Source organism: Pimephales promelas, chromosome 4, assembly GCF_988280905.1.
Source record: "Pimephales promelas chromosome 4, fPimPro1.hap1.1, whole genome shotgun sequence".
NCBI lineage: Eukaryota > Metazoa > Chordata > Actinopteri > Cypriniformes > Leuciscidae > Pimephales > Pimephales promelas.
The window spans coordinates 49,120,817-49,133,198 of NC_142772.1; the positions used below are offsets into that span (position 1 = coordinate 49,120,817).

General features: G+C 38.2%; 3 protein-coding genes across 3 annotated transcripts in view; 2 read left to right on the top strand and 1 right to left on the bottom strand.

The window, feature by feature from the left end:
- Positions 1 to 768: 768 nt before the first annotated feature.
- bbln (bublin coiled coil protein) lies at positions 769 to 2,040 on the bottom strand. Its single transcript, XM_039661609.2, has 2 exons — positions 1,876 to 2,040; positions 769 to 1,224 (listed from the first exon to the last, which is right to left on the bottom strand). The coding sequence occupies exons 1-2, from the start codon at positions 1,952 to 1,954 to the stop codon at positions 1,007 to 1,009; spliced, it is 297 nt and encodes a 98-aa protein (XP_039517543.1). The 5' UTR covers positions 1,955 to 2,040; the 3' UTR covers positions 769 to 1,006.
- A 366-nt stretch (positions 2,041 to 2,406) lies between these two features.
- Positions 2,407 to 5,571, top strand: surf2 (surfeit 2). Its single transcript, XM_039661608.2, has 6 exons — positions 2,407 to 2,618; positions 2,749 to 2,900; positions 3,609 to 3,712; positions 3,967 to 4,182; positions 5,096 to 5,217; positions 5,335 to 5,571. The coding sequence occupies exons 1-6, from the start codon at positions 2,544 to 2,546 to the stop codon at positions 5,419 to 5,421; spliced, it is 756 nt and encodes a 251-aa protein (XP_039517542.2). The 5' UTR covers positions 2,407 to 2,543; the 3' UTR covers positions 5,422 to 5,571.
- A 790-nt stretch (positions 5,572 to 6,361) lies between these two features.
- The window catches only part of surf4 (surfeit 4), a 9,923-nt gene continuing 3,902 nt past the window's right edge, over positions 6,362 to 12,382 (top strand). Inside the window, exons 1-5 of the mRNA XM_039661592.2 lie at positions 6,362 to 6,531; positions 10,683 to 10,869; positions 10,992 to 11,068; positions 11,173 to 11,216; positions 11,752 to 11,938. Coding sequence (XP_039517526.1) covers positions 6,484 to 6,531; positions 10,683 to 10,869; positions 10,992 to 11,068; positions 11,173 to 11,216; positions 11,752 to 11,938 — 543 coding nt within the window. The 5' untranslated portion in view covers positions 6,362 to 6,483. The remainder of the gene's footprint in view (positions 6,532 to 10,682; positions 10,870 to 10,991; positions 11,069 to 11,172; positions 11,217 to 11,751; positions 11,939 to 12,382) is intronic.

Consider the following 12,382-nt stretch of genomic DNA (forward strand, 5'->3'; position numbering starts at 1 on the left):
TATTAAAATCTTTTCTCATATTCACATTGCATGTCATACGAAAGCAATAATTCACTCGAGGCTGTGCGTTACGGTGATTTTACCACGATCGCTTGGTTACGCATTTCACTACAGAATAAAAAATAAAAAGGTAATAGCGACTTTTTAATCACACAATTAAGACTTTTTTTTATAACTTTCAGAATTGTGAGATATAAACTCTCAAGTGTGAGAGTCAAATTTACAAAATCTCAAAAATCCAAGCTAATGTTGATTCTTGTTTTATTACGAGCAGAAATATTGACTATATATATATATATATATATATTCCACGGCTGAAATAAACTTCCATATAAACTTGTTTGCATCCTTGATCAATATTTATTAAAATCTTTTCTCATATTCACATTGCATGTCATACGAAAGCAATAATTCACTCGAGGCTGTGCATTACGGTGATTTTACCATGATCGTTTGGATACGCATTTCACTATGAAATAAAAATAAAAAGGTAATAACGACTTTTTAATCACACAATTAAGACTTTTTTATGACTTTCAGAATTGTGAGATCATATGTAAACTTGCAACTGAGGAGAAAAAGTCAAAATTACAATCCAAAAATCCAAGCTGATGTTGATTCTTGTTTTATTATGAACTTTATTATTTAGTTTTATTATTTAATTATGAACTTTTTTTTCAGCAGAAATATTGACCTTTTTTTTATCTGTTCCACGGCTGAAATAACCTTTCATATAAACTTGTTTGCATCCTTGATCAATATTTATTAAAATACTTCTCATATTCACGTTGCATATCACATGAAAGCAATAATCCACTCGAGGCTGTGCGTTACAGTGATTTTACCACGATCGCGCTTTAATGCTTTCAAATCAGTGCAGCTTAACAACAGAACAACCACATAAAGACGTTTACATATATAATAATAATAATAATGCTACCATACTGGTCCACTGAGACGACGATGCAGGTATTTTACATCATCAATGCATTAATAATAATAATCTCTAGTCTCGGGTGTGTGTGTCTCTGGACGCCAGGTCTTCCTCTGAAGGATGAGGATGGGCATGTTCTTCATCACTCAGCTGTTGTCTGAAGTCTCGTCGGGCTTGTCTGTTGGACTCCAGGAGCTCGTGAAGTTTCCCGTTCAGAGAGTCGTTCTTCTCCTCGATGTCGTCCAGACACGAGTTGATCTGGTCCAGCATGGAGTCGATCGCTGCGTACTCTGAGCCGACACACACACACACACACACACACTCATTCAGTGCTCTTTACATCCAGCTCTCCTGCTTTAAATCCAGTGATATTTCATTGTTTCTTAAAAAAACACTCACGTTGATCTTCTTCCTATTTCAGTGTCTGTAATCTGACTTTAGAGTCTGAATTGTTTGTGTACTATTATTAAATTAAAACTAGTATAAAAATAGTTTGTGTACTATTATTAAATTAAAACTGTTTTTTACGAGACTATTAAAAACATTCCACAACCTAAATTTTTTATATATATTTATGTGTATGCACATTTATTTATGCTTCTATGTATTAATATAGCCTATGAGTGTGAGACAGAGAGTGTATATGCATATTTATGCTTGTATGTATAGTGTGTGTGTTTGAATCAGAGAGTGTGTGAGTGTATATGTATACATATGCCATGAATAGTGAATGTGAGTAAGTGTGTTTATCTATGCATTTTATTTATGCTTTAATGTGTGTGCGCGCGCGCGATTAGTAAAAAATAAAAATGTAATGAAGTATTTTTTTTTAACTGTAACGTAGTTTTATTGTTAGTAGTAAGTTATGTAATCATCAAAGGTAAAACATCCGAGCAATTCAGTTAAATTGATATTCCAGAGTGAGAAGATTTCAATAATACCTTCTTCACTGAATTCATCTTCATCCTCGATTATTCCATTATCAGCTGAAATATCGGGATCTCCGTTTGGTCCAGACATATTTAAAACACAAGAGTCCTTATAACGATACAATTTAAAATATTAAATACAAATATATATATATATATATATATATATATATATTCTGTCTATATAAACAACATACTATTTAAATATTTACAATATATAAAAGTACACTAAAATATCAGACTGATCGAGAGAGGTGATTATAGAAGATGAAGAGCTCAGTATCATCAGCTGACTGACTGTCATGTGACCAGCGGTCTAATAATGCGCCTCATCAGAATAATATAAACACCACCTCCTATCTCAGATCGAAATATGTCTTTAATCCAATATTGATGTATAAAGATGGCATATAGCAATTTTGCGATTATTTAAAACCCCTCACTATTGCAGCTTTACAAACGTTTTATTTCTGGCATCGCGATAGACAGCCTTTGCTTGCACGTCAGCGGCGTGTTTATATGACGTCATGTTGTAGTTTTTGAAACGTCGCGGCGCGCTGTGCGACATGTGCAGCAAAACAGAAGCGATTAATGTTTAGTAGTGCCTGTTTTTACATCGAGTTTGTGATAGTTGCTTCAATAGCAGGTTTTCCTCATATATATGTTTTATTTATCCCGTCATGGAGGATTTACCCGAAGATTTGAGAGCGTTTCTACAAAAGCATCCTTGTTTTCAACTCACAGACGCCAAGAAGGTCAATAACACGACGCTAAAACTCACATTTCACTTGTTTAAATGATCAGTTTTAGGAGATAAAACCTTGAATTAATGTTGAATGTCTCTGTATGTTTGTTAATGCTTGTGTTTACATTGGTATTTCCCAGATCAAGTGCACACTGAACGACCACGAGTTTCCCTGCAATCTCGACGAACTACAACATTTCACGTCAGGGAAGAAATACAAGAAACTGAGCGCTGAGGTGGAGTTTGACTACAGGCAGTACGAGCCCCATATAGTCAACAGCACTAAACAGCCGTAAGTACACACTACACCAGGGGTTTTACACACTCTAAAGAGTCAGGGACTCGTTATATATTATATAGGGGCAAAATGTTCCGGTTGTGCGCGTGACGTCACCGCCAGCTTGACTGTCAAAAAGATATATTTCTCTTGTTATAGTTAGTTTGTAAGTCTGTCTATTTAAGCTATGTATTTTTATTTATTTATTTTTTTTTTTATCTATTTTTTTTTTCAATTAATTTTATTCTGATGTTTACTTTTTTTTTTGCTGTATAATTTCTGTTTACGAACTGTGATTGTATGTTTGTAATCTGCATTCTAATGAAAAAAAAAAGAAAAGACTGAGTGGCAGCATTTGTTTTCAGCCTAAAAACACTCTAAACTCGTTTAAATCGTAAAGGAGCTTTGATATTGACTGTATAAATAGATTTGACAAGAAACAGAAGTTTTATTTCTGTTATTTGAAGTATTTCATATTATGTTCATATTATTCATATCCTATGTTCATAAGTAATAATCAAGTTGTTTAGATAATGTTACTATCATAATATATTATGAATAATATCATGATAAGATACTATGAATCATACTATATGTGCAATCTTTGTATTGTGTGTGTGATTTGTAATATACTGGGAGAATAAAGTAATTAACTAACGAATGACGTGTTAATATTTTCGTGTTGAATAAACTGATGCTGATATTGTGGTTCTGTTTCCTCAGTAATCATCTCTTCTGCAAACTCACGTTACGCCACATCAACCGCGTGCCTCGACACGTTCTACGCCACGTCACCGGCAAGCGCTACAGGAAGGCTCTAGATCAGTGTAAGTTCTCCATTATGCGTACGGATCAGCTGACCCGCGGTCCGGCACGCGTGTGACTCGCGAATTAACTTGTATAACCGTCATTGTGTGAAAGGCCATGGTCAATTTACATTATCATTGTTACATGTCTGTTATTACGGCACGGCATTGATTACCGGATGCTTGTCAGTGCATTCGCTCTTTTGTGCTCCGATTACTAATATTGTCATTAATGAATATTGTCATTAATATGCAATGCTTTATGGCTGTGTCAGATGAGGAGTGTGTGCGCCAGGGTGTGAAGTTTGTCCCGGTCCAGCTCCGGCAGAAGAAGAGAGCAGCAGTGTGTGACGAGGACTCAGGAAGTGAAAGACGGCCCACAGGAAGTGAGAAGCGAGCCGGCAGGAAGGAGGACAGTGGCGTCTGGGCTCCGGGTTCGAGTGACGTGGAGGACAGCGACTCGGAGGACAGTCTGTCTGACCTTTATCCACGTCAGTACACACACACACACACACACACCACTGCGGTACTGCAGTTCTCATTTAGAATAACATGCACTGATGAATTCTGCTTATTTTAGTATTATTTATTTGCTATTATTGTGTTTATTCATATTTTGAAATGGTTTTAATTTTTGTATTTTCAGTTTTCATTTTAATAATATTTTGTAATTGTATGTGCTTTTTGTTAGGTCTTTAATAATATTATAAATAATAATTGTGTGTAACAATGAGTTGTATTGCTATTTTGAGTTTGCTTTTATTTTTATATTTTCAATTTTCATTTTAATTTATTTAATTTTTAGCAATTTCATGCAGTTTTGTTAATTATATATTTTTTAAATAAATATAAAAAACTAATAAAATATTTTGTGATTTTGTTAATTATGCTTTTAATAAAATAAAATAACTTTTGTTAGTTTTATTAATATTTTGATTGAGCTTTTAAGTTTTCATTTGAATAATTTTTTAGTAATTTGATCTGCTTTTGTTCATTATTTTTGTTTATTAAAGATATATTTTTAAAAAACTAATAACATGCTTAAACTAGTATTGCATTTTTATTTATGGTTTAATTAATGTTTTGAATTGGTTTTCATATTTTTTTTAGATTAAATGTTAAATTTAGCTTTTTTTGTGCATAATTATGTGCGTTTTATGTGCATTTTTTATACTGCTATTTAGGTTTCATTATTTTTATTATTTCAGTTTAAATTAATTATTTGTTTCCAGTTAATAATTTTAGTACTTCAAACTTTTTTAATTTTTTTGCAACATTTGTAATTTACATTTAGTTGAAAGTTTAGTTGGACTCTATTTCAGCTTTAAAGGAGCAGGAATGTTTTCTGTGGTTATGATTATGGATCATAACCCTGATGTTCGTGTGTGTGTTGTGTTTCTGCAGCTTCTCTGTTCACTAAGAAGGAAGAGGATGAGCAGAACATGAAAGAGGAAGACGACTTTGAGACTGATGATGATGATGATGATGAAATGGAAGTAGAAAACCAGACACAGAAACGTAAAAAGGTGATTTGATTGACACGTGTGTTTGGTGAAGTGTACAATATTAATAATTGTAATGTGTGTGTTCTGCTATAATGTGTGTTCTGCTGCTGTAACGTGTGTGTTCTGCCGTTTCTCCAGCTTCCTCCTCCCGGCTCCAGCAAGAAGTTTAAGAAGAACAGAAAGAAGAACGGTTTTAAACATGTTGGCAAAGTAAATGGAAAATAAAAAAGTTGAACTCATTAAAATGTTTTATTTCTGTACGGGATTTTCACAATATTAGAGTATTGTTGAGATGCTATTCTAGTTTGTATTCATAGTTTGAATTTTTATATTTGTTGTTTTTAAATTATATAAAAAATACATTTTCTGTTTTCATTTTAATTGTTTTATTAATTTTTTGTGCATGTTTTTTTCTTTATTTGCAGTAATTTCAGTAAACTGGAAGATGTGTTGTTATTTTGAATACTTGGACTTCTAATGAACTTCGATACACTGAACCGCTGCAAAAATGATTCATAATAATAATAGTAAACCTATTAAATGATCTATCAAATGATAACTACAAATATGACTAATGATTATACAAATATGTCAAAAACTAAGAGCATAAAACAACAGATTTGTGTTTGCTCTCTTAAAGCAACACACACACACACAGGTTGATCCTTCTTCATATTGAACCTGAGTGTGTTTCAGCTGTTTGTCTCCTATTTATCTGATATTGTTGATTACATGTGTATAATTACAGACACAGCTCATGAAACATGCAGCTGTTATATTAATGCACTTTAGTGTGTTTCATTTATATGAGGGAGCATAAATAAATGTGTAGTGTGTGTGTGTGTGTTTTAATTTAATAAATATAATAATTGTCTACAATTTTGAAATTATACGAAATAAAATGTATTTAATCTGTAAGTAATATACAATAATCATTTTTTAAATTAGCTATTATAACTATGGTTTATTAGTAATACAATAATTATTAAGTGTATCTTTATTTTTGTATAATGTTTCTATTACGTGCTTGTTTTACTGAAATGTTCTCACAAATGTAATAATATTTTGTTGAAAGTCTTGATGAACTGTTTCGCCGTGCGCGCGCACGGTTGAGTATACGTGGCTCGCGGGAGGCCAGTATGCGCGCGCACGTGAACAGAGGTTCTTTCGTATCAGCGCGGTGCATTGTGGGACGGCGGCGGTGGAGGCCTATACAGGCAGCAGCACTTCTGAGTGTTTAATACACGTGTGTTTATAGTGTTAATATTTCCATAAGTCATATCAGCGATGGGGCAGGAGGACCTGATGAGCTCGGCGGAGGACGTGGCGGACCAGGTGTCAATCATCTCTATTTATCACTCTGTGTGTGTGTGTGTGAGAGAGATTAATGTTTACTTCCAGGCGAAGTGTGTTATATTACATGTTTTGTTAAATCTGTTTGTGCATCAGTGACCCGGTGTAATAACACTTCGCTCCATGTTGTTTCTTTATCAGGGTTTGTTTTTAATTTTCATTTTTGACGTTTGAATTAAAATGCACGTGAATGCATTGAGTAAACAGGCATATATTGGCTGCTGCATGAGTTTAGAATAAGCAAAAACAAAATACACATTAAATGCATGTTCGCATTCTGTGTTATGAGAGGTTTATCCGGGTGTGAAAGTGCGTTATTGAGTCACAGCTGTTACTGTACCTCACTGTTCCTTCACTCAGTGTTTAATCTCAGTGTGGAGAAATACTGAAACTCAGACAATTAGATCATTTAAACCTTCTCGAAGCGCGTGCATTCACTGGTTTCCTCCAGAAATACTCAAACATGACATTTCATAAGAGCTGTCAGTGATCCTCCATATATCACCTGCTATTAACGTGTGTTTGCACGGGTGTGTGTGTGTGTGTGATTCCCAGCATGTGCTCGAGTCTAAATGTGGAAAAGTGGAGTGAATCGCTGGAGTTTCAGGTTACTGTGACTGTGAGCTTCTGCTGTTATGAATATGAGATATTGATGCAACAAAACCTTAAACATCAAAGTAAGTTTCTGCTTTCATTTGGATCTTCACAATGTGTGTTTCTAGATTCCTGGGTGGTTGTTAGGGTGTTGCTAATGTAATCTGAGTTGTTATTATGGTATTAAGCTGTTCTTTGGGTATTTTGGGTGGTTGCTATGGTGTTGCTAAGGTATTCTGAGTTGTTTTTGTGGTATTAGGCAGTTCTTTTGTGTTTTTGGGTGGGCGCTATGGTGTTGCTATGTATTCTGAGTTGTTATTATGGTATTAGGCAGTTCTTTTGGTTTTTTGGGTGGTTGCTATGGTGTTGCTAAGGTATTCTGAGTTGTTATTCTGGTATTAGGCAGTTCTTTTGTGTTTTTGGGTGGTTGCTATGGTGTTGTTAAGGTATTCTGAGTTGTTTTTGTGGTATTAGGCAGTTCTTTTGTGTTTTTGGGTGGGTGCTATGGTGTTGCTAAGGTATTCTGAGTTGTTATTATGGTATTAAGCTGTTCTTTGGGTATTTTGGGTGGTTGCTATGGTGTTGCTATGTATTCTGAGTTGTTATTATGGTATTAGGCGGTTCTTTTTGTTTTTTAGGGTGGTTGCTATGGTGTTGCTATGTATTCTGAGTTGTTATTATGGTATTAGGCAGTTCTTTTGGTTTTTTGGGTGGTTGCTATGGTGTTGCTAAGGTATTCTGAGTTGTTATTCTGGTATTAGGCAGTTCTTTTGTGTTTTTGGGTGGTTGCTATGGTGTTGTTAAGGTATTCTGAGTTGTTATTATGGTATTAGGCAGTTCTTTTGGTTTTTTGGGTGGTTGCTATGGTGTTTCTAAGGTATTCTGTGTTGTTACTGGGGTATAAGGCTGTTGTTTGGGTGTTTTGGAAGGTTGCTAAGGTATTCTGAGTTGTTACTATGGTATTAGGCTGTTCTTTGAGTATTTTGGGTGGTTGCTATGGTGTTGCTAAGGTATTCTGATTTGTTAATAGGGTATTTCTAAGTGGTTGCTTAGGGTATTCCTGGGTGGTTGTTAGGGTGTTGCCAAAGTATTCTGAATTGTTACTAGGGTATTCCTAAGTGTTTGCTTGGGTATTCCTGGGCAGTTGTTTGGGCGTTGCTAAGGTATTTTGAGTTATTACTAGGGTATTCTTAAGTGGTTGATATGATGTTGCTAGGTGGTTACTTGGGTATCCTGGGTGCTTGCTAGGGTGTGGGTGGGTGATAAAATAGGAATTATTAGAATGATCAAGTGTAATTTTAGTTGTTTTTTTTTTAAAAGAAATATTATGAATTAATGCTTATTTTTATTTATTTTTAGAAATTTGGTTGAGCTTTTAAAAAAAATATTGCTTAAGGTTCAATTCATTTTTTATTGCAGTTTTACTTATAGTAAGGAAATAATTTTAGTGCTTTAACTTAAACTCAATTCAGTTTATTGACACCAAGGCAACCTTTCAAAATTTTCAACTATTATTATTTGTTTTGTTTTGTTAAACAGTTTTAATTGTTTTAGTTAAGGATAGTAACCAGTTGACAGATTTTATGTAACTGTTATTTTTATTATTATTATTTTTAATGTTTTGTTTGTTTGTAGAGATTACATTAAATGAATTTTATGCGCGACTAATTAAATTATTATTGTAATTAAAATATTACAAAAGCGAACTAATTATGTTACTAAGTTACTTTTATGGAAAGTAATGCGTTACATTACATTTGTGTTTTTCTATTTACTTTTTCTATGATTGATTGATTGGCTGCTGGCGTCTGGTCAGTGATTGGCTGATGGCGTCTGGTCAGTGATTGGCTGCTGGTGTCTGGTCACTGATTGGCTGCTGGCGTCTGGTCACTGATTGGCTGCTGGCGTCTGTTCACTGATTGACTGATGGTGTCTGGTCACTGATTGGCTGATGGCGTCTGGTCAGTGATTGGCTGCTGGTGTCTGGTCACTGATTGGCTGCTGGCGTCTGTTCACTGATTGGCTGCTGGCATCTGGTCAGTGATTGGCTGCTGGCATCTGGTCACTGATTTGCTGCTGGGGTCTGGTCACTGATTGGCTCCTGGCGTCAGTCACTGATTGGCTGATGGCGTCTGGTCAGTGATTGGCTGCTGGCATCTGGTCACTGATTGGCTGCTGGCGTCTGGTCACTGATTGGCTGCTGGCATCTGGTCACTGATTGGCTGCTGGCATCTGGTCAGTGATTGGCTGCTGGCGTCTGGTCACTGATTGGCTGATGGCGTCGGTTACTGATTTGCTGCTGGCGTCTGGTCACTGATTGGCTGCTGGCATCTGGTCACTGATTGGCTGCTGGCATCTGGTCACTGATTGGCTGCTGGCGTCTGGTCACTGATTTGCTGCTGGCGCCGGTCACTGATTGGATAGAGATTACATTAAATGAATTTTATGCGCGACTAATTAAATTATTATTGTAATTAAAATATTACAAAAGCGAACTAATTATGTTACTAAGTTACTTTTATGGAAAGTAATGCGTTACATTACATTTGTGTTTTTCTATTTACTTTTTCTATGAGTGATTGGCTGCTGGGGTCTGGTCACTGATTGGCTGCTGGCGTCTGGTCACTGATTGGCTGCTGGCGTCTGGTCACTGATTGGCTGATGGCGTCTGGTCAGTGATTGGCTGCTGGTGTCTGGTCACTGATTGGCTGCTGGCGTCTGTTCACTGATTGACTGATGGCGTCTGGTCACTGATTGGCTGATGGCGTCTGGTCACTGATTGGCTGCTGGGGTCTGGTCACTGATTGGCTGCTGGCGTCTGGTCACTGATTGGCTGCTGGCGTCTGGTCACTGATTGGCTGCTGGCGTCTGGTCAGTGATTGGCTGCTGGCGTCTGGTCACTGATTGGCTGCTGGCGTCTGGTCACTGATTGGCTGATGGCGTCTGGTCAGTGATTGGCTGCTGGTGTCTGGTCACTGATTGGCTGCTGGCGTCTGTTCACTGATTGACTGATGGCGTCTGGTCACTGATTGGCTGATGGCGTCTGGTCAGTGATTGGCTGCTGGTGTCTGGTCACTGATTGGCTGCTGGCGTCTGGTCACTGATTGGCTGCTGGGGTCTGGTCACTGATTGGCTGCTGGTGTCTGGTCACTGATTGGCTGCTGGCGTCTGGTCACTGATTGGCTGCTGGCGTCTGGTCACTGATTGGCTGCTGGCGTCTGGTCACTGATTGGCTGCTGGCGTCTGGACACTGATTGGCTGCTGGCGTCTGGTCACTGATTGGCTGCTGGTGTCTGGTCACTGATTGGCTGCTGGCGCCGGTCACTGATTGGCTGCTGGGGTCTGGACACTGATTGGCTGCTGGTGTCTGGTCACTGATTGGCTGCTGGCGTCTGGACACTGATTGGCTTCTGGGGTCTGGTCACTGATTGGCTGCTGGGGTCTGGTCACTGATTGGCTGGTCAGTGGTCTGGTGACTGGTCAGTGAGTGAGTGAATGTGTGAGAGATGACAGTGTGTGTGACTGTCTTGTGTTTGCAGTTCTTGCGGATCACGAAGCAGTATCTCCCTCACGTCGCTCGCCTGTGTCTCATCAGCACGTTCCTGGAGGACGGGATCCGCATGTGGTTCCAGTGGAACGAGCAGAGGGATTATATAGACGGAACCTGGAGCTGCGGACACTTCCTCGCCTTGTGCTTCGTGATGCTCAATCTCACAGGACAGATCGGTGGGACACACACTCACTCTCACACACACTCACACACACACACTCTTTGTAATAAGTATATGTGACTGTGAAGCGTGTCTCTGTAGTTTGACGGTGTCTCTCTCTCTCTCTCTCTCTCTCAGGTGGATGTGTGTTGATCCTCAGCAGAAACTTTGTTCAGTTCGCTTGCTTCGGGTTATTTGGCATCATTGCACTACAGGTGAGAGAACAGCGCGTGTGTGTGTGTGTGTGTGTGTGTGTGTGTGTGTGTGCGCGCTGGATTATAATCTGCTCCTTCATGTTGGCGCTTCATCTGTGTTTCAGACTGTTGCCTACAGCATTCTGTGGGATCTCAAGTTCCTCATGAGGTCAGTTCACATGCAGGATCACTTGATTAAACTAACGAGACACTGCAGATTAATTAGAGCGAACTGTGCTCTGATTGGTCGGCTGGAGCAGTGTGTTGTGATTGGTCAAACACTTTGAGTGTGTTTGGGGATAACCCGCCCCTTTCCATAACCACCACTTTAACACACTCCTAACTAACTCAACAATATTCCTCATTATAATAATTAATGCGCAGAATAAAGGGGCGGGGCCTGGTTGAGTTAGTAGTGTGTTAAACTGGCACTTATGAAAAGGGGCGGGACATTTCCCAAACACACTCGATTAATCACAACACACTGCTCCAGCCGACCAATCAGAGCACAGTGTGCTTTTCAAGAGGAGGGGCTTCATAGAGACAGGAAGTAAACAGAGCGTTACTGACAGACCGGGAAGAGAGGAGCCGCAACAATGGAGAATATGAGGAGAATAATCAATCTAGTAGTTCTAGAAGAGCCTGAAAACAACATCCAGATTTAATATTTGAAGGATGTTAATGAGCTTTCTGTGTTCCTGTAGAAATCTGGCTCTCGGCGGAGGATTGTTGCTGCTCCTGGCCGAGTCTCGGTCTGAAGGGAAGAGCATGTTCGCCGGCGTGCCGTCGATGGGAGAAAGCTCCCCGAAACAGTACATGCAGCTCGGCGGACGCGTTCTGCTGGTGCTGATGTTCATGACGCTGCTGCACTTCGACTCAAACTTCTTCTCTGTGAGTCTTCCCTATAGTGCCGCATATCCCATTCTTGAAGAACGAATGTGGGCGGGGCTTGATTTTCTCCGAGGGGAATTGATTGGATGATTGTGGCTTCCACAAAACCAGTCGCAAGGGTACATTTTTAGAAATTGAGAGTTATACATCATATGTAAGCTGCATAAATATGCTTTTTTATTGATGTAGTGTATTAAACTGGTGGTTATGGGAAGGGGCGGGACATTTCCCAAACACTCTCGAAGCGCTTCACCAATCACAACCAGTGGTGGATGAAGTACTGAATCTCAGTACTTAAGTAAAAGTACAAATAACCAGATAAATATTTACTTTAGTAAAAGTAGAAGTAACACAATGAAAACCATACTTAAGTAAAAAGTAAAAAGTACCTGATTTTAAATGTACTTTAAGTATTAAAAGTGATTAATAAAACATTTAATTCTA